The sequence below is a fragment of the Pithys albifrons genome, chromosome 2 (assembly GCF_047495875.1).
Source record: "Pithys albifrons albifrons isolate INPA30051 chromosome 2, PitAlb_v1, whole genome shotgun sequence".
Classification (NCBI taxonomy): domain Eukaryota; kingdom Metazoa; phylum Chordata; class Aves; order Passeriformes; family Thamnophilidae; genus Pithys; species Pithys albifrons.
The window spans coordinates 102,624,023-102,646,940 of record NC_092459.1 but is presented as its reverse complement, the minus strand read 5'-3'; the positions used below and the strand labels follow the sequence as shown (position 1 = coordinate 102,646,940).

Here is a 22,918-nt window from a genome sequence, read left to right as displayed (position 1 = left end):
TTTCTTTCCGTTTAAGAAAGCTTTTCTCTCCGTTTAAGGAAGCTTCCTGTTTGTTGTGACATGAAATGTGCTTGAACGAGGGTGGGCTGTAATAATTTCTCTGACCCTAAAATAGTGCCAGCAACAAAATCAAGAAAATGCTTTTCGATTATTTTCTCTGTGTACCTCAGAAAGAAGTGGTACTGAAAAGCCAGTATCTCAAGTTAAGTACAGATTGATTCTTGGAGACTAATTGGTGAGATTTATTGACAATACAGTACTTGGCTAGTTATAATATACTCCCTGATCATTATACAATTGATAATTCAATAAATAGCTGATTCTAATTTTCAGTGTTCCTTTTACCATTAAGGCTGCTTTGCTAACCTACTCAGAGATGTTTAAAAACAATTAACCTTAAGACACGTGGCTACTGAATTCTGGCACATTATTAATGCAGGATATCAGGGTGTCCTGGGTTGAGCTGGCAAAACACCAACTGTCCAGGACAGAGAGAAGAGGGATCCTCCTCCCCCCAACCAGCTAAGGGAAAGAGAAGAGGGAGAGGAAAAAAAACCCTCAAAGCAGGTTTATGCTGAAACTAACTACATGTATTTATACAGAAAAGAGAAAATTAAGAGGAAACTACAATATAACACACACTTACACAAGTTACATATATATAACAAGGCATAACTTCCCACTCCCCAATTAATACACTATTACACTAGATCTGTAAGTACTCTAAGAGACACATAGCAAGAAACAGAAAGAGTAACAACAAAAACGTTTCTACTTCCCTGAATGCAAACAAAATGCACGCAGAGGCAGCAGGAGCAAGGCCTGCTCCAAGACAAAAGTTGGATCACGTCGAGCTTGTACCTCGGCCGTGGCAGAACTAACTAAGCCACTCCCACACACTGGATTTTACACCCTTTGAAATGATGTAGTATGGTATAGAATACGATATTATTGGCTGGAAGAAGTCAGCTGTGAGCTAGCTCAGCCCAGCTTAAATCAGCTGACAATCCTAGGCCTAGCTGAACTTTAAAACCTAAGTTTAGGCCCACCTGCCTAAACCCATAACACAGGGTTTTCAACAAAGAAACTCAAGGTCTGATTTTCAGTTCTGTGAATAAGGGGTTTTCTCATATAAGTAACCCCATATATGAATGAAGTTCCCTCCTTTCCATTAGCTTCTGTATCAGAATGTAATTTCTTTTGTGGTGAAGCATGGCACAGGCCAGTATTTAATTAAAACATTGCAACCATCCTGATGACCTGCTCCTGCAGAGGAGTATTCATTCTAGCACATTGCTCTAAAAAAATTATATAAGTGGCATTTCAGAGAAAGCCTACTTTCTAGGGCTCAAAAATTAGGCTTGCAATGCTACAAAGTAGAGTTTGAGAAAGATTTCAAAGCAGATCAAAGTTACAGAGTTTCCTAATGGTTCAGCTTTGTAGCACTAAGCCTGGTGGGTGTTCTGCAAGGATCCATTGTACCTAACTTCTCTGAAAGCACAGCCGTAGCTTTGCATGCATTACACCAGCCCTGTTTTCAGTAGGGTTTTACAAATTGCCTAATCCAGGTTAGGCCTTTTCTGGAATCTCTTTTATCCTTCTAACATTTGCATAATGATCTCAATACTGTAATTCTTGTGTGACAGTATGTTGAAGCTATTTCTGATTTACATTAATGATAGTACAAGAATAATGAAATACCAAATTGACTTCATCGCCTTTCAGGGCTGAGAATACCATAAATTCAGTGTTTAAAAAAATGTGGGCCAAGTTCACTCCTGGTGTAATCACAGTGACATCTCTAGAGCTAGGTGAGGAGTGCTTTGACTTTATCCAGCCTAAGTATATATTAACTCATGAGGAAGTAGTCTCTTCTAAAGACCTACAATTAAAAAATGGGAACATTTTACACTGGTACTCTGCCATAGTATTACTTTTTTCCCTAAAACTTTGATTAAAACTTGATTACCTCCCATGAAAATTCTAAGCTAATAATTTAAAATAAAACATAGATGAGTATTGCATGAATACTTTATGTGAACAGTAAGAACAGTAATCTCTGGTTTTGAGCATTGTGTTAAAATTTGCAAGACTGCACAGCAGGCAAGAGACGGCTGAGTTCCCCTTTCTGTCCTCCTTCAGACCTTACAATGAGGTAGCATAGACATGAGCTGAAAGGCAATCCAAAACAACCATGCAGAAACAGTTATGAGGTGATAAAAATTAGGATTGGTCTGGTAGACGTGCTCACTGAAAAAAAGACTTCCATAGTAATTCAGAAAAAAATTAATTTCCATTTCCATGGGAAAATAGATGAAGAAAGTGATTCAGAGAGTGTGATGTATGCGTGTATGTATGTAATGTGCTCATGCATGCAACACAGGTGGGTTTGTTGGGGTTTTTTTGAAGAAAAAAATATTTTTTAACTATTGTCACTCAATGCAACCAATAATATCTGATGTCTTGCAATGAGCAGGTAATGTAAATATTTGCAATTGCTTGTTCACACTACCTATGAATGATTAAATGTGAGAAAGAAAACAATTACCCATATAACACCTTATTTCTCACAAGAGTAGTAGAAACCTTACTTCTGATTTGTTGAGTGCCATTAGAAGTTTCCTAGTCTTCTTTGTTTATTGTGATTAAAGGAGATGACTCCAATTTAATAAAAGTGTTTATATGATATTTTTAATGATTTTCTTTATCAAGGATATTCTGTGACATTTAAAAATTATAAAAATGTTGTCCTGGAGCATATATGATTGAGTTGTGTATTCCAAAGTCCTAATTTGCTTCATCCTGTGCTTGAGCATCACTCAGAAGAGTGGTTGAGATGAGAAAGACACTGTTGCCTCCCAGTACAGAGATGCTGCAGGCCTGGATTTCTTAGTGAAGCAAACAGGGAAATGGTGACTCCTGACCTTTTGCCCCTGAGGACCCCCAGTGGTCACCCAATGCTGTGCTGTAATTTTGGTCGAGTTGGAGTCCCACAAATCCTTTGAATTTTATAGCTGTATTTAGAAGGCAAAGCTTTCATCCCAGAGGCTATCCTCATGCAGGAGATAAAGGCCTCTCCTGTGCTAGTAAGGCTAGTGGGCAGTCCTGTGTTTTCAATACAGAATAATCACCCCATTTTCTCTATTTTCAGGAGATTTGTCCTCACCAAGATGAGAGTCATTCCAAAAGGAGCTTTCAAAGGACTTGTTGACCTAGAGAAAATGTATGTATTATGTCAACAACTATTTTACTCCAGCAACAGTTTCTGGTTTCAGCTCCTTTTACTGTGAACAAGCCTCTATCTCTGAGCTTCATATAGTTTCATCTTTCTGATTAAAAAAAAACAAAACCAAAAAACCAACTTTGTCTAATAACACTATGCTCCCAAATAATATTGTCATAAATATATTTTCATATCACTAAGTGGGCAGTCTTCAGTCAAAGGGTTGGTTGAACATGGAGTGCCATTGCAGTTTATAAACACAGTCCCGTAACAGAAGATCATAGGAAACTGATTATTTTGAGTTTGATCAGGGAGGAAAGCACTCCTGTTAATAACATGTCAGTCAATTCACTAATGAATAAACAGGACTGTTTTCTGCATGTTCAGAGTCAGCTGATAAAGGGTGATAAATCTAAAAACCTTAGCACATAAAGAGTGTAAGCACCTAATTTCTGTGCATTTTACTGATAAGCCTGAAAGGATAAGCGTGAAGATACAATTATGAGCACCTTTGATGAACAGATGTATCATACATTCATTAGTATGCTATTGTGGAATGTATTGCAGCTTCACCAATACTAAAAGGAAAACCCTTTAGTAATATGTTTCCTACTGTTCTTTAACAAAGCAAATCCATGGGTTAGCTGGTGCTAGCACTAGAAATGATAACTGTCACTGTCCAACCTGAACTATTCTGATGCATGTATGGTTTTTCTGAATTATTTCATATATGGACAAATCACAACATTTTGCTTAGAAACACAATCAGCACTTGCACCCTGATAGGAGAGGATCACGATCTTGTTCACCCAAGAGAAGTCTGGGTGGGAGTGGGGCACTTAAAATTTGTGCCTTTTTCAGTGTTGTGTGTTTCATGGCAGAACTCATAGGGACAGTTCTCTGCATTATTTCCACCCTTTTCCCTTACACACTTGCATAAGTAAGCAATGTAGCAGAAGGTGAACACACCAGAAGGTATGGAGAATACAGGGAAGGGATTTTGAACCTAGAGAAGGAAGGAAGGGAGGAAGGAAGGAAGGGAGGAAGGAAGGATGGATGGATGGATGGATGGATGGATGGATGGATGGATGGATGGATGGATGGATGGATGGATGGATGGATGGTAAAGCTCATACAGCATCTGGCCTTTTCTGAAGTTGGAGATCCATTTCAGGATATCACTGTAGGTTCAGAAGTCTTTTTGTGGCATGTCCCACAAACTGAAAAGCTTCCATTGCTGCATCCCACTTATGGAACCAGAGGCTGATAAACCCATCAAGCACAACTGTACAAGATCATTTTTCTTGAGAAAAGAAATAAAACTTTACTTTTTGTGGGCAAGAGTTACCAGTTAGGACTAAGATTAGCTCTGTGTCACCAGCATTGTCAGCACTACTCCCCAGTTCTGCTAAATTCCTTTTAACTTAGTCCTTATGAAAAATCATGGAGCTCTCTGGACTATGAAGTGAGTTGCAAAGTGCATTGTGAACTGCTTCTAATATCTTTAATTACTTAGATGCCATATGTCAGATAGGTTTGAAGACCTTGAATAGGCTGTCTCTAAGTGGTGATTCATTGTTAACCAAAAAAATTATATATAGAAATTAGCTCAATTTGAAAATACATCCATCTACTAGGCCTACATGGAGGAGAAATGGGGACAGACAGTTTATAGCAAAACATCCTTTAAAATAGAAGTGTGATAAATATGTAAATGAGACCAATCAACATCAACAAAGATGCAGTATTTGCAGATGATATGGCAAACAGATAAAATTTGAAATAGCTCACAAATCCTAAACTTAATTCATAAAACATTCATCAGAAATATTCATGATAATACAGGGGCAAAAAAGTGGGCAATCAAATAATAGATTTGCATAAAAAAACAGCCTTTATATGAAATCCCTTTTACTTTTACAAGATCATGCACAGAAAGAAAGATTAAGCAAACTGTAGCTTCTTTAAGGAGAACAGCTATTAATAATGTGATAACTCCATATGGTAAAATGTAGATAACCTGATGTATACAAATGAGATACTTCAAAGTAGTATAAGTATGTGCTCACCTAGAACTGAATAGAGTAAAAATGAAGTGACAATATTTCCTGCATGCAATATTGAAGAAAGACCAGTATCTTGTGCAGTTCAACATATCTGTACATGATTTTTTTATCACTAAGAAATCATTTCTAAATGTGTTTCTGAGAACAGGGTAGGTTTTAAAGCCCAGAATTTAGAGGGAAATGGTGGTCTTTGAAATCATCCTTAGGGGATGAGCTGATTGATTACAAGTTGGAATGCTGTGATCAGAGGCTGTCTTGGGTGTAACAACCATGAAATTATAAAAGTTTTCAGTTCTTGGTGAGGTGAGGAAGGGAGTGAAAGAAAAACCACTACCCTGGATTTTGGAAGGGCAGACTTTGGCCTGCATAGGACACTGGTTCAGAAACTCCCTTGGGAAGCAGTCCCTAATAATAGAGGTCTTGGAAGACTGGACATACTTCAAGGGAGAAATCTTACAGGCACAGGAGCAGACTGCCTCTATGGGCCAAAAGATGAACTCTCAGGGAAGAAGACCTGCCTGGCTGAACAGGAAGCTTTCATAGGAACCCAGGGAAAAAAGCAGTTTATGACCTTTGGAAGAAGGGACAAGTGACTCAGGAAGAAAACAAGGATGCCATTAGAACATGCAGGGAGAAAATTACAAAGGCGAAAGCTCAGCTAGAACTCAACCTTGCACTGCTGTGAAAGACAATAAAAAGTGTTTTTATGAATACGTTAACAACAAAAGTAGGGCCAAAGAAAATCTCCATTCTTTTTTGGATGCAGGGTGGGAACACTGTCACCAAGGATGAGGAAAATGCTGAGGTACTTAATGCCTTCTTTGCTTCAGTCTTTAACTGAAAGACACGTTGTGCTCAGGGCAACCAGGCCCCTGAGCTGGTAGACAGGGAAGAGGAGAAGAATAAATGCCCTGAAATCCAGCAAGAAATGCCTAGTGACCTGCTGAACCACTCACAAGTCTATGGGGCCAGATGGTATTCTCATGAGGGTGCTGAGGGAGCTGGTGATACAGCTTGACAAGTTGCTCTCCATCATTTATCATCAGTCCTGGTTAACCAGGAAGATGCCAGATGACTGGAGGGTGACCAATGTGACAGCCATCCACAAGAAGTGATGGAAGGAGGATGGAGGGAACTACAGCCCTGTCAGCCTGATCTTGGTTCCCAGCAAGGTTATGGAACAGATTATCTTGAATGCAATCACATGGCACATACAGGACAACCAGACCCAGTTGGGATGGGTTTAGGAAAGGCAGGTCCTACTTGTTCAACATGATCTCTTTTAATGACCAAGTGACCTGCCTAGTAGATGAGAGAAAGTCTGTGGATACAGTTTACCTGGACTTCAGCAAAATCTTTAACAGTCTCTCCCATGGCATTCTCCTGGAAAAACTGGCAGCCCATGGCTTGGACAGTTGCACCCTTCGCTGGCCTAAGAACTGGATGGGTGGCTTGGCCCAGAGAGTGGGAGTGAATGGTGCCACATCCAGGGGGTGGCTGGTCAGCAGTGCTGTCCCCCAGGCATCAGTGTTGGGCCAAGTTCTGTTCAACATCTTTATTGATGATCTGGATGAGGGGATTGACTGCACCCTCAGTAAATTCACAGATGACACCAGGCTGGATGGGAGGCTGGAGGCTAGGAAGGCTCTGCGAAGGGATCTGGACAGGCTGGATAGATGGGCCAAGGCCAACAGTATGAGAATCCATAAGGCAAAATGCCAAGTCCTGCACTTGGGCCACAACAACCTCATGGAATGTGACAAGCTGGGGGACAGAGTTACTGGAAAGCTGCCCAGCAGAAGAGGACCTGGGGCTGCTGGTTGACAGCAGCTGAATGTGAGTCAGCAGTGCACACAGGCAGCCAAAAAGGCCAATGGCATCCTGGCCTGTATCAGCAAGTGTGGCCATCAGGACTAGGGAAGTGATTGTCCCCCTGTACTTGGCACTGGTGAGGCCACACCTTGAATGTTGTGTCCAGTTCTGTGCCCTTCATTACAGGAAAGACACTGAGGTTCTAGAGTGAGAGAGCTGGTGAAGGGTCTGGACAGTAAGTCCTACAAGCAGTGGCTGAGGGAGTTGGGGTTGTTTAGGTTGGAGAACAGGAGGCTCAGGTGAAACCTTATTGTTCCCTACCACTAACAGAGGTTACAGTAAGGTGGGGTTTGATGTCTTCTCCCAGCAACTAGTGACAGGAAAAGAAATCGCCTCAAGCTGCATCAGGGGAGGTTAAGGTTGGATACCATTCTTCAGAGAAAGCGTGATTAAACATTGGAATGGACTGCCTAGACAGGTGGTGGAGTCACCATCCCTAGAGATGTTCAAGAAATGGCTGGACATGGCACTCAGGGCTTTAGTTTAGTTGACATAGTGGTGTTTGGTGAAAGGTTGCACTCAATGGTCTTGGAGGGTCCTTCCAACCCACAATGCTCTGTGAAATACCCCTGAAATATCTGTCTTCTTCAAACTTAATGATTCAATGACTCTATTCAATGATTCCAAGTTAAATAAAAGATGAGTTCTCCATAAGAATCCTAACTATGTTGCATTTTCTTTCAAAGTGAATGAAGACCTTTGAACAGTGATCAAAAATAATCCAATAATTTTTTCCTTCTTTCTCCATGCATTTTAGTATCTTCCCAAACTGCTGAGAACTTTGAATAAATGTATTCTGCCAGAAAATATCAAATACTTTCAGTTAGGCTCTAGTCAGAGTATCCAGGCAAGATCTCACTCATTTTCCATTTGGACTGTCCAAGGACTTTCCAGAATGGACACTTGGGACCTTGACTCATCATGGAGAAATCTATGACTTGGGAATAATGGCATGGAGCACTTGATCTGCCCTCTTTTGTGAAGCTCTAATTTTGTTAGCAGGACCAAATCCTCTGGGTTTCATCTGATTTTTAATTTTATTTTCATTTGGCAATATTGTAGTTTTGCCATTTTTAACTTTTTTTCAAATTGAGAGCCCATTTGAACTATCTCTAGCTTGCCATTGTCTTCTCAGCCATCTAAATTATTTCAGTTATTGAAAAAAACAGGAAATGTCCATTCTGTAGATTGTCATACAGTGCAACAACTTTCCCCAAATATATTCTAGGACAAAGATCTTGTCTTCTTAGATAAAATGTTTAAATTTGTGAAATATACTGACAGGCTCTAATTATCAGAGATTTCTGTCATGTAACTTGAATTTTTGTATAGAAAACTGTTTCAGGAACTCACAGGTCTGAGGAGCAGCCTTGCGATCTTGTTGCTAGAAGCTCTCCAACTTCTGCACAACTCTGGCTTCATGTTAGTTTAGCAAATAGGCATTCTGGAAAGCAGATTAGTTATTCTTGGTACATGTTTAGTCTACATCTAAGTCTTAGCTGACAGGAGCGTGGCAATTCATCTGAACTCCTGCTTAACTAACCTGTTTACACTCCCAGAACTAATTAACATTCCAGTCACCAAATTAAAAAGCAGTCCAATGCAGGCACATACCTGGCAAAATAAACTTGACATGCTCTGCATCAACTACATCATGTTTAACCTGCACTGAGAGTGCTGCATTTGGAGGAGATACCATCTGAAGGAATATCTCTTTTTTTCTGTTGTTGTTGCCTCTTACAAGGTAGCAAAGTAGATTTGTGAATGTTGATCTAAAAATGCCTGATTTGGGCATCATATTTATAGGTAGTTTGTTCTGATTGTGTTACCCTTTGCAAGCCAAAGAAGCCTCATGTTTGTACCCTGAGGCACAACCCCTTTTTGAAAATTCATCATCAGTTATTTTTCCTTTTTGAAGAGTTAAGCATAATGCTTTGGTTCATCATTTGCTCTCAAATCCCTTCAGTGTGCAGCCTAAGGAAATTGAACCATGGGGATGAAATCCTTCTTGAACTAGAAGTCACAAACCAAAAAACCCCACCATTATTTGCCCTGTTTTTTCTTTTAGAGTAATAGGAGAAGGGCATTTCTTTAACAGATTTTGGCAAAGGCACATTTTAAGAATGAACCCTGCTATAGATAACAGAGCTTGATAAGCTAAATCCTTAATATGCTCTGGAAATTCTGGAAAGCTAAAACTTTTAGGGTTGAGGGAGTCTGCAAGAGTTGATAGTCCTGGAAACTGAGGATTTCTGTCCATGCAAGACAGCAGGAGTATATACACCAGCTATCTACCACTTCCTTATAAATTTCTGAAACAAAATTAGCCCTTAGTTATGTATTTACTTCTTCACTTAGTCAAGCTTTTTCGGGTCTTTTTGTTTTTTGGGGTTTTTTGTTTGTCTGCGGAGACTGTTGATCCAATGATAGTTCATAAGAACAAATGCTGGTGGTCTGTGACCTAGATACATGAGCACCAGCTTATTTCATGTACAACAACCAACACAATGTATGATGCTAAAATCTCTCCTGTTTGCCCCTGTAGGGTAAAAGGCAAGTCACACTTTCCTTTGACTTAATTAGATCATACTGTGTTATCTTTTATGTTTTATCTAAACTCAGCTGAGTTATCTGAGGACAGCAGAGACCAAAAGAGAGTATTTTGAATCAAGGGGCATCTCCCTTACTGCAGCTGATGAAGGAGCAGAGTTTTTGACTTGACTGTGGAAGTTGCGTTAGGAGAATGTGGCAAACTGGAGTTCTTCACTTTATTTAGCAATGTTAAGATCCTGGTGGATTGAAGGATCGATGGATCCACTATACAGACCTTCTCCAGCAGCAGCCACCAAAGCTGCCTGAGCGAGCAAATGGCTAAGCCATCCCACATGCTCCTGAAATGAGCTTCAAAAAGCTACACCATGTGATTCTGTAACACTTGTCAGCATCGAGCTGAAAGAGAGGAGAGGGAAAGGGGGAGGCAGGGATCACATGGTCACCTAAGGACGAGCAGTCTGTGTCTTCTGCTACCAAGAAAGCTGTTCAGCATTTTGCAGCTTCTCCAATTTTTCTTGCACAGTGTATTGTGTGCTGTTTAATTTGATATGCAAAATGCTGTGTTTAAATAAGATCATTAAAGCTATTTTGAGAAAATTGTTAGGATTCAACGTAACCAAGACATTTGGAAATTTGTCCTAGGCAGGAGTTCTTTTCTATCTTTTGTTGCATCATTCAGATAAACCTGCTATTTATCATTTTGCAAGCAGCAAAATATGGATTTTCAGGATCTGCTGATATATGTTAAATACTGCATGTTTACAAAAATATTCATTTACATCCCTAAGGCGAAAGGGGGACATGGTGCATTCTGTGTCCCAGAATATGTACTGAATCAGGCAACAGTCATACTTTGGTAATAAGTACTCCAGGCTATATTCTTAAGATGCAACTTTATGGATATAAAGTTCTAATTTACATATAGGAAGTTATGTGTAACATTCTTCACCTTAAGGACAGGACATGAAAATAAGTATGCTAGTTAATGCATTTAAATTAGTCTAAATATGCATTTTCTCTCAGGGAACAGAGGACTACTGTTCAAAAATACTAAGGTGAGTAACCAACATAGGCAAAGAAATTAAAAATTCAGGCTGTCATCCCAAAGAATAAATGTTCTAATGGCACCACTGTTTTGCCATGGAGCTTTCCCAGCTGTGTGCTGGGTCTAATTCTGCATGAGTCAGCGGGCAGGCTGCTAGTTGGACAGGGAACAATCACAGGAGGCTTCCTGGGTCCTGTGGGTGGACTTGCAAGAACCAGGTGCCCCCATCCCAGCTGACTGCCTGTGTTTAATGGTGATCAGTGGGTTTGAACCAGGGCTTTCCTGCAGTGGAGGGATTGCTTGCATTTCAGGCCTCTGATACAGCCACAAAATGTAAGAGATAGTTTATCCTCTGCTAGTCATGCCATACATGTTTCATAACCCAACAGCACTCAGAGTATCGGTCTTCATTTGCCCATCACAGCACTCTGCCCTTTGAAACAGGTTCCCATAAATGAGATTTGAAAGGCGAATAGATATGCAAGCATCTCCCAGGGGTTGTGTAACACTTTGTTAGTGGACGAGCCAGGCAGAGCCATGCCTTGTGCCACTGTGTCTCTGTGTGGCCATGAGCAGATGGGGGACCTTTTCTTCTCCAAGGAACACCATTGCTTCACATGACCCTACTGCAGCCTTTGCAAATATTGTCCCTTGGATAGCAAACTTTTGGTTTGGTATGAATACATAGGAAGCCTAAATTATTTTATGAAAGTAGAAGCTATGCCTTGGGTTCTAAACATAATAAGCAATGAACGAAGACTAGGTGGTTTTAGCATAACCTATAAACATTTTGCTGCATCATCAGCAGGCATTCTGCTTTTCCCTATCAAAGCTGATGAAGCCGAAAAACCTCAGAATAAAAGGAATGGCTAAGAGACTTTTTTATTCTTTTAGCAGCAAATGTATTTTTTAACAACACTGGAGGCAAGCCAGTTCATACTCAGCAAAAACTTGGCCTGGCCTATTTGTGTAAAATAAACCATTTGTACAGTTTTGGGTTCATGGTTACACCTTCTAATTTACATATTAATGACTAAGCAAAATCTTGGGTGGAGCTTTCCTTTTGGCTTGAAATCTGGGTAGCGGTCTCCTGACTTCATCCCTCGGGTGGTCTTGAAGTATCTTCATCACTGTTGGCCTTCTGCCTTTTCTTTGTTCAATGACATGACCTGTCAAACTTGTAAAATCTTGGCTTTAACTCTACAAAATCTTGCCTCTGGGCTTTCATAACTATTTTAAACATCTAAATTTGCTTAATTTATGGCCTAGGAGTCTATTGTATTTGACTTTGATTCAATGAGTAGAACAGAACTACCTTGGTAAGACAGACAGAACATGCCTTGAGTAGGCACCTAATCAGTTAACTCTTTTAGGCCTTGCTCTGCATTCACTTATTTGTGGAAGAGGCCTTGCACTTGCAGTTACTGTTGTCATCCCTTGCACAGTTACAAAAAAATGAAGCAGAATTTATTATCCATGTCAGCAACTCACTGCTGATGTCAAAGAGCAGAGATTTAATTACAGCTTTGCCATATATTGTGGAAAGTATAATCTGATCTCAATCTTTGCTAATGGTTGAGAAGAACAAAATTACAAATAATGTAAAAACCCTTAGAAGAAGAAGCTAGGATATATAGAATCAATTAATAGTGTCCATATCAACATTTTCTAAACTTTCTATTCAAAAAGTCCGAGAAAATCAAGCTAATATTTGCATATTTTAATTGAAACACATTAGAGTGCAATAAAAGAAGTATTCTGTAATTCTTTTTTTTGTGTGTGTGTGGTTTAGCATCTTGGTGCTTACTTTCTTTCATAAAATAAATTTAGAACAGAAAAAAAAGAAAATACATTTTGTTATTACTTCCTTTTCTGAGCAAGAATTAGCTTTGTGGTAATGAACTGTTAGCAGAATATTTATTTGAAAACTGTATTGGTGTGAAGCCAGTGTTACAGACTGAAGTATTTAATGGGAGAATCATCTTGCACATCATTTCTGGTCCCTGTTTACAGCTACCTAGACAGAAAGACTAAAAAATAGGGAATCCACTTGCCTGAATGTATACTAAATTCTTTAATGCCTCTCCCCAGCAACATACTGTTCAGATTACCTGAATGTATAAAAAGATGAAATGTGGGCAAATATTTATGAAAATTGCCGCTCTTCTTTAGGAAGAAACTTTGATTCAATGTTCTTCTGCCTTCCTCCATGCAAACAAAACAGATTAAGTGCAAGATAAATTATGATATGCATATCTAAAAGTAGGCTCTTCAGTAGCCTCATTCATTCAAAATGAGATTTGAGGGTGAAATGCAGTTTTTAAAAAAAGGTCTCTGTCCAATGTAAAAAAAAAAAAAAAACAAACCCTCTGCAAATGAAAATGTTGTGAATTATTAAGATTTTTTTCTCAATTAGTAAGACTGTTTCTAAATAGGCTTGCCCTGCTTTTACACTGTGTTCTGGCTGTCCTCTGCATCCACTAGAGCAAGATGCTGGGCCAGACAGGCTGGAGTTTTAGAATCACAGGGAGAAATTTGCTTCCTCTGAATCATTAGGTTTTGCCGGGCAGCTTCAATCTAGGTCCTTGCATGAGAGGCATGAAGCTGATTACTGTGACTGGCAAACCTATCAAGGAGCCTCAGAATTGATGGTCATCCTGTGGTGCAGAATTAATACTATAATCTTTCTTCTTTTCTCCTGTGGATATGCTTAATGCGTACTGACAAGACTGGTATGTCTGCTTACTACCAGCTTTTTGAGATTCATCTCAGGTGCTTGTTTCCAGAGGGAAAGATGGATGCTGGTGGAATCAAAAAGTTTTCCCCAAAATGTGTCACTTCTTCAGTATCCATTTATTCCTTCCAGGAGCTTCACTCTATTTTGAAGTAAAGGAAGTTTCAAGTTGTATTTTATTAAGAGATTACTGTACTTTCAAGGTAGAATAATTGACCATCTAAGTGACCTCATAAATATCAAAATATGTATTTGCTAAGTAACATAAAATAATTCTTAAGTTGGCTGAGAGATACATTTATTAAGCATATGTGTATCACAAAATGAAACGAGAACTCAGAATTGCTGGTTCTGTTTACATTTTACATTTTTCAAATATAATTCATTGTTCATACATGACAAAAGACAGTTCCTCTCATGTGATGCATCAGAATATTGTCCTGATTTAAGTAATTCTCTTTTTCTTGATGAAATCAGTATATTAATTCTAATATCCCTAAATAATTTTTTAAAAATATTCCCTTTTGTGTGTTAGTTACATAATAGCTCACAAATTTCTGGATAGAATTGAGAATTAAAATGTATTGACTTGAAAACAGAGAACTATAAATATATAATTACATTTAAAACAAGTCAACAGCATTAAAATTGGTGAACATTTTTAAAGAGTTGTAAGAAGATTATTATGAAAAAGTTTCTTTCTACAAAAAAAACCAAAAACAAAAACAAAAAACACTGAACCTACATCCTTGTGTGAAGTCAAATAACAAAGACATTCTTAGAGAAAACATGTACATTTGCACCCTCATTTCATTGTTATGGCAACTCCATCTTTAGCTGGCAGACAGCAAGGCTGGAGAGGGCCCAAGGCTCCTGATGCATCATGGTGCTGTGCTGGTAGGAGTCTGTGGGAGTTGGGGTAACAGCATATCCCAAGAGACCATTACAGTGCCACCTCCTTCCAGGTGTATCCAGCTTCTAGTTTCCTTTAAAAATGTGGCTATTAGAAAAAAAAAACCAAAAACAAAACAAAACAAAAAAAAAAGCAAAACCAAAAAAAAGTATTCATTAGAAAAGAAAGTGGGGCTTTTTTTACATGAGAAAAAAAAGGTTTTTATTGAATTTTTTTCTATTAATCTTTTTGAGTGTATTGTAACTATACCAGTGAGTGAGTGCAAAAGGTGTGACCTCCTTGAAAATGTGCCCACTTTGCTCTAAATGGCATTTTCTTTAATTTTTATTGTTGCCACTACTTAATGTAGTTTCTTAGAAAGAAGTCCAGCACCAGATCAGAAATGGTAATTCAGTTTCAGGAGGATTTTGGAAACACGTTCCCATATTAATTTTATCCAGCTCCTCTGTTTATTTTAGAATTAATGTTAGTGGAATTGACATGTTGCAGTGAAGGAGTGTTTCCCATTATACAAATGCTGATATAACCCCAGCATTTATGGAAAACAAATGTTGAGATGAAGTCAAGACATTTATTTTCTAAGCAGGAGATGTTGATTCTCTGACAACATTATATTGCACAGCCTTTATTTCTATTATGCTGAATGATTGATGTGGATTTAATCATTAGTTTGATGACTGCTTTGCTCAGAGGAGAGGCAACTGAGCATTTTATCGTTATTAGTGAGCTGCAATTTGATTTTTCTATCAAAGGCACTACTGGCCCTAATTCATCCCAGGTGTAAAACCAGAGATTCATTGTGCCCATTGTTTGTTTTGTGGCCAAGCTAAGAACAATTTGCTCTCAAAACACTGTGGATATTTGTTTTGGTTTCTAGAGCAGAAACCCTGTTTTGATGAAGGCTTCCATGTATGTGTGTGATCCTTTAAAAATATGTAAGAGGAGTGTACCTCTTGTGACTAAACTGCTTCCCACAATATATATACTTACATACTTGAATGCATGCATATGTGTGTATATTTACATAAAACAGCCTGGAAAAGATTTAAATTGCTAGAATTTAGAATGGTAGACAGCTACTAAGCCAGAAAATATTTTGAATGCTTGAGAAGCCAATGCCACAGATGCAAATTACAAATGATTGTAAGAGAAATGGAGAAAGCTGAAAAACTATTGGTGTCTCTGCGTTTTCCAGTGTAGTTAGCAGAAAACTAGGAGGTGGGGACAGGGCCAGGCCTTTGACTTTCCCAGTTCAGAACCTCATATCTGAGAGCTGCTGATGCAACTTGCTAAAGCAGGACATTCAAGAGAATGTTTCTGGGACAATTATGGAATAGTTCATCCACAGGGAGAATATATTTTGTCCACCTCATAGGACGCATTTTCCTCTGAGGAAAAAAAGTGCACATAATAAATAAGAGGCTGCTCAGCGCAAACTCTGGGAGTGGTTTCTCTGTGTTGCCTCATGGTCTGAAGTTTCTTCTCTGAAAGCAGGAATATTGCAGGATTTCACATGGGGACAGACTTAAACAAGTTGTTACTTGGAAGGATTGTTTACTTCTGTCTTGCTTGTCTGCTCAAGAGCACAAAGATTTACATTTTCATTTGGAAATGTTTGCCCTTTCTAGTGTAATTATGAAGTGAAGGTGTTCATTAGACATGTCTAATCCTTTTGTCAAACTTATTTTTATTTTGAATAAGATTTTATATTGATATGTTTTTCATCTTTATTTTCCACATTTTTAAGTCTTCTTGTGTTGAATTTTTAAGATTTTGGCTTTTCCCATCTGTGCTGTGAGAAGGGCTGATCACAATACAGTGAAAAGAATTTGCTTATTTATTACCTCTTTTCCAATTAGTTAAGGCTCTTTAGGACAGCTGGCAGCATCTCCCTGGAGGAAGGCATGATGGGTATTTCCTTTGTGGGCTAATGGGCACATTTGGAGGGGAACAATTTTGATGTACTGCAAGAGGCAGGAGGTTTACAGGCCAGAGATGGGAATGTGGCACCCAAGGACTGCACCAAGGGCTGATAAATAGGGTTTGAAAGAGGTCTGGGCAGAGCCTAGTGCTACTAGAAATAAGTCATTGAGGAACTTGGTCATTCAGTACTTAAAGGGGGACTTTTAAAAAAAAAAATGGGGACAAATGTTTTAGCAGGTCCTGTCACAACAGAACAAAGAGTAATGGTTTTAAACTAAAAGAGGGTTGGTTTGGATTACATATAAAGAAGAAGCTTTTTAGTATTAGGGTCCTGAACCACTGGACGATGTTGCCCAGAGAACTGGTGGATGCCCCATCCCTGGGAACATTTGAGGTCAGGTTGGATGAAGCTCTGAGCAACTTGGTCTAGTTAAAGATGTCCCTCGGGGAATTTGGACTAGATGACCTTTAAAAGCCCCTTACAGCTCAAATTACTCTGTGATTCTGTGAACTCCAAACCTCCAAAGGCACTGGATGTCATGTTAGAGGAGGATATAAACTCTCCTCTGTTCTCTTCTAATATCCTGTAAGATTTTTCTGCTTTAAAGTTAATTATCTTTCTTGATATTCTAATAAAAGCTGTCTTTTTGAGCTTAAAACCTGTTCATTCTTCTTCCAGGCATTCTATGCAGAGGAAGGTCAGGACATACTGCCTCAAAACTCATGGCTTGAAGTGCCATTGTATGGCACCATCCAGACTGTCTTGTCATTACCTTTTCACCATGTGCCATGTCTTGACTCCTCTGTTCCCTGAGCTTGACCCTCTATTTGGGGACCCAGTGCTATGAGTGGGCATGAGATGCGGCTGAAGGCACATTTGCAGCAGAGAAGTAACCTCCAGAGAGGAACAGAGGAGAGAGACAAGTGGCCATGAATTTCTAAAGAGGAAAGTAAATGGATCACAGTTCATCTGCGACAGCCGTGTGCCCAGGCATAATTGACAACACACGCTGTTTATTTAAAAATAAACTTGATTCTGCCTGTGTCTCTTGGTAGCAAACTTAAACACGCTAACAAGTGGCTTTTCACCAGCCTTCATCTGACAGTATCAAGAATCCTGTTTTGTATTCCCAGGACCCAGAGTACCTCTGAATAGCACATTATGTTTTCATCCTACTGTGCTGCCACGAACTGCGCTTTCAGAGTAACAGATAACACGTTAACCACTGAAATAGGCTGTAAAAATGAAGGGGGAATTGTGTTAGTGATGGGCAATCACTCAGATCTCTAGAGGGAGATCTTTTTAATGGGGTCTCAGCTAAGCTCTGCATAGGCTTAACTCTCAGGGAACGTCTTCCTATAAACTTGACAGTGTCACCTTATTCCAGGTTTCAGGGATCCTTCCCACACAGGGAGATTGATTTCAGATGTAGCTAGCTATGTGATAAAAACCTGTGATACTTTTTTTCTTGATTTTGGTGGTGTGCATTCAACATTAGTCCCAGCAATGTGACAGTAAGATGTCTTTTTATATGCAGATCTAATGATGTTTCTGTTCTCCATATTTTGTGAATCTGTTGGCAGGCTAAAAGCTTTCTGCAGTTGAGTAAATGGCAAAGGTCTTATTTGCCATGACTTCTTTTGTTCATAGGAGAGTAAGTAATAGCAGAACAATGGTCATTCTTTGGGGAAGATCATCCAGGAGCCCTCTCCTCCTCTACCTACCCTTACTCACTTTCAGTAGCCTTTTTAAAAATCTATAGAGCTTACTCCAGCACTGACCTTGTCTAATCATATTGATTGTTAGTAACTGAAGGCTAATTAGGAAACAAGTTGCTATGGTAATTCTTGAGTCATACATATAAAGAGAAAATACTGCTAAAACCACCAGTGCATGGTGACTATTAGCATAGTTAAACAAATTAAAAAATATAATTCACTCAGATCTATGCTGAAATTCCAATGAAGACACAATATGCAACAAGGAAGTTTTTCCCTTGCTACCACATTTTCCTCTTTTGTAGTCATTTTGTTCTTTTATTTGTCCGTTGAAGGAGCTATGCATAATTTTAGTACTAAATGATAAAGTAGGCTTCGGGTTGTTCTCAACCCCCCACGCTGCAGCCCACTCAAAATATGTCACAACAAGTTTTGTGTGACAGGAGAATGACTTAGACAGAGGGTAATAAGACTTGGAACCCCCTTGATTTCTGGGTCATTTGTTCATATCCAGTCCACATGTGTGTGATGAATGCTTTATTTTCACATGGGTAGGCTGATGGCTGGCATAGCATGAGTTGGTGATCTCAGCCTGTGCCCTCCGGAGACGGTGATTCATTGCAAGCTAGGGCTGCTGCAGCTGGTTTCCAACAGCAGCAGCCTCTTTCGGCTAGACTTTCAAATGGCTCTGCCACAGAGCTGGGGTCTCAGTGGGTGTTCATGCTCCTTTGTGGGGCACTGAGGGAATGTTGGATTGCTTTGGCTGTGCTGTGCCTCACCTGCAGGTAAATGGAAGATTTTGCCAGTCACATCTAATAGAGTCTTTTTACCTTATTTTTAACTGAATGTCACACAAAAGAAAATCAAGTTCATTCTTCTCTGTTTAGTGAGGGCCTTCCTCCTCCTCCTCCTTTACTAAATAGTCACGTCACAGACAAATCTGAGCTCTCCTAACAGGTCTCCATCTGCATATCTGTAAGAAAGAGAAGGATATGAGGGTATGCATCCTGTTGCTACCCTTCTGGATAGTTTGAATGATGAGGCAAAACGGTATCTAGGAGAGTCACAGGTCTAAATGTGACATAGGAGTGTGCTGAGTTCAGGTCATATCCTGAACTCCAGAGAAGTTTCCCTCCCCTTTTCAGTCTTCAGGGCATGAATGTCCTTAAATTTACTTTAGCAGCACATAGAGAAAAAATGAGCATAAATGAAGTCACCATATGGTATTAATCTCTTTTAACAAGTCTCTTAGATAAATATTATCTGTATGACTTCTTGGGACCTGTATGCTTGGAGAGATTCATTCATTTAACTGAAAACAAGTTATAAAATTGATTAGAAGTGTGTACCACTTAAAAGAAAAAGAAACAAAACAAGAGCAAAGCCAAACCAAAAGCCAAACAAATGAAACCAGAACAAAAGAAACCCTCAAAATGAAAACAAAAACCAGCTTAAAAAAACCAATTAAAACCACCAAAAACAAAACAAATAAAACAAGACAAATAAATACCAAACCAACACAAAAAAAATACCACAACCAAAGGATAGAATTATGTTTGAATTCATTAGGATCGACTAAATCTGAAACATCTGATTTGGGACTTTGTGTGGTTCTGAAGTTAATTAGGTGCAACTCTAGAAACAAGTCCTGCCATTTTAAAGTACCTGCTACAGGATTGCAGTAATTTAGCCACTCATTTAGTAATTTAGGGAAAAGACAAAAATTAAAACCCCCTGTCTTACCTGCTGCATAATCTGTCCTCGCCAAAGGCATGGACATGGGACTCAAGGGATTCACATGGGGAGTCTCTTAACCAGTGCTGAACTACAGAGCCATCTTGGAACTGGTAGAATATAAAGAAACCCTAGTACCTTTGCGCAGAATCACGTGGTGTGTGCTGCTACTGCAGGTTCCTTCCTGTTGTACCTTTCTGTATGCAGGAAAAATGCACTCCTGTCCAGAGATCTGGTTCAAATTTGGGCAACTCCAAGACAGAACCTCTTTCAGAGGGAACTATGATCATATGCCATATTATGTGTTCTATTTATTTCTTCATTGTCCTTTTAAAATTACTCAAAAATACATATTTTTATTTCAATGTGATGGAAGAAACAGTATAGCATTTGTCTTTTAGTTTTAATTCAATATTTAACATGAAGAAAACTCCTAAAAGTCTGACAGATAATTTATTCTCATGGCATTGCCTTTGAGTTTGTGTACTTCTGTGTCCTTTTGTGTATCGAGCTCTTGTGCTTTCTGGAGACAGCACTTATTTAAAATTACAGGAAAATATACACCCCTCTAAAATGTAGAATGTTAATGTAAATGCAGATCTACTCTATTAAAACAAATAGATTTCCATTCCTTCTGCTGCAGAGTCTGAAATCTTCAATCTCAACTAAAGCAATGATAGTAACCAGAAACAATAGATTAAATTTTCTTTATTTGTTTTTAGGCATACTTCATCAACATGACTTTTCAAATTGTTTGTTTGTTTGTTTGTTTGTTTGTTTGTGGTTTGGATCTCTTCAGGAATATTTGTAACCCCTAAGCAGCTGTATTTTCTCAAAAGGTTTTACTGGAAACACAAAAAGGTTTTGCCAGGTTTGCGTGCTCCGAAAACACTGTAAATTCCACTTTGTTTACATCAATACAGGAAGTCAGACAGAAAAATATAAGTATATGCAATACAGCTCAGTAAAGGAATAGACACAGTGACTTTTAATGAAAACATAACTTTTTATTCAAACCACATTTCTTGTTCAGCCTCCTTCTTCAGTGCTGTGCTAGGGAGGATTTCTCTTTTCCCTTGATGAAGAAGGAAGAGCTAATTCTGATACGGCTTTGTGCATCATCTCTAGCTCAAATTTCTTTCTGTGACCCAGTTAGATATGACCTAGGATAGAGTGGAGAAGAAGGGCTCCCACATGGATCAAAGTACTTGTACATAGGAGAAACAGGTTATAACCAAGGGGCCAAGAATTACCTCTGGGTTCTCAAAGGTTTTGCCCATTCCTATGGAGACTCCTTGCAAGGAGTCAGTACTTAGGGCTCCCCATCAAAGGGCTGAGTCCAGTCTGAGGACTTTCTTGTTAAAGCCCCACAACAGCAGATTATAGCAGAAGGCTTTTGCTTGTCTGGCACTTCTTCCATCCTGGGTTATACAGCATAGTTCATGGCACACATAAGCAGCCTCTTGTAAATGGGGTTAGATGCACAGAAAGACTGCTCTTGTCTGATTTTAGTGAGTAAACACCATCCTGTGGCCATGGGTTTATTATTTTTATTGCTTTTATTGGAATATTGTGTGTATACACATGAAAACATAGAAATATATTATTATATTGAATGTTGGCCCAAGTTTTATGACATCTTCCCCCATTCAGATTTTCTTGTCTGTCTACAGTCTTGCAGTTTTCTGTCAGAGAAACTCAGGTGGAAGCATATGATTTTCCGTGTGTACAGCTGTTCAGTTATTGGGCTTCTCTCTGCTGCCACCAGCCACTTGGCAAAACGGTTAGGGATTGCATGCCATTCCCATGTTTGTATAGTATGTCAGCTCTGCCTCATCCAATATAGAACTTGCAGATATGCGGTTAATGGCATTTTTTTCTGCTCATGATACTATCATAATCAGAAGAATAACCCTCACTTCACACTTGTTTTGTAAAGCTTGCAACTTAGCAGGTCTTGAGGGTGCCTGTGTTTTCTCTGGAAGTCTGTTAGAAAACAGAGATTTGGATTTAACTTTAAAAGCATAAAAGAATATCCTTTCCCTGGGTAAGTTTTATCTGAGAGTCATAATCATGCAAATATTTATGCAGTAGCACCTTGGCTGAGCCTCGTGCCAAACCTCAAGAAATAGTTTGTAGAGTCAAGTCTTCAGTTAGACACAAACCACAAAAATAGTAAGCAGTTTTTATGGAAGGAAAGAATGAATGCAAATAGAAAAGCAAAGAAAATATCAGTACTGGAAAAATATATCTCACAGGGAGAATGTAACATCGAATAAGAGAAGTCTAAATCCTTTCAGGAGGATGTTTGACAGATGTAGTGCATGGCATTAGCAGCTGTAGGATGATGTCTGTATTCATTATTGGGTTTAACATTAGGCAATGTTAATATTTTTCTCATGATATGTCAAGTCACGGAGAATTATTTTCACTGAAGTGTGTTTATATACTACTTTATTTGCTCTGGTGAATATTCAGTATTCTCTCATAAGCCTGGGAAGATTTTTCATTCCAAAATTGAGGAGTAAGAGGGATTTTTTTAGAATTTTCCCTCTTAGCTAAAATGTTTAATTGCACCTATCTGAGGTACTTGCTATTCTGTATCTTCCTGTTTCTGTAATACGTTGGAGTTAGTAATGAACTGTCCTCCAGAGGCCTCTTATGAATGTGTGCTTCCTTAAAGCATTTCAAAACTGTCTATTGAACTATCTGAAAACATCTGCTTGAGGATGATCTGTTTAGAAAGGCTGTCACTAGACTTTGGGTCCTGAAAGCCATGTTTTCCCAGTCCAAGACACTCTGCCTATTGATTTTCCCCAGAAATTTTTTGCCACTTCCTCGTTCAGCTGCTTTCATGAATGATTATTTAAATGTAATCTCCTCATCTGCCCAGGTCATCTTAATAAACTATTCATCATTCGCTGGCTATCAAAGTCAAGAGAGAAGTAATAAAACATAAGTGGCAATAAATGCTGCTAGCCCATTTCCTTAGAAGGAGTTACGATTTGGGTATGAAGATTGTGTGAGCACCTCTGTATGAGGATGTCCCTTCCTCAGCTGAACAACAATCTCAAGATTCTCTGGAGCCCATTTTGTCCTAAGAAAAAAGCACCATTGCCAGAGTGGGTGTTTTGAT

The 22,918-nt window shown here is 38.9% G+C and overlaps 1 protein-coding gene across 1 annotated transcript in view; it reads left to right on the top strand.

Annotated features, from left to right (window-relative positions):
- FSHR (follicle stimulating hormone receptor) overlaps positions 1-22,918 on the top strand; it is an 89,888-nt gene that overhangs the window by 32,249 nt on the left and 34,721 nt on the right. The window contains exon 2 of the mRNA XM_071580401.1: positions 3,152-3,223. Within this exon, the coding sequence (XP_071436502.1) occupies positions 3,152-3,223 (72 nt within the window). The remainder of the gene's footprint in view (positions 1-3,151; positions 3,224-22,918) is intronic.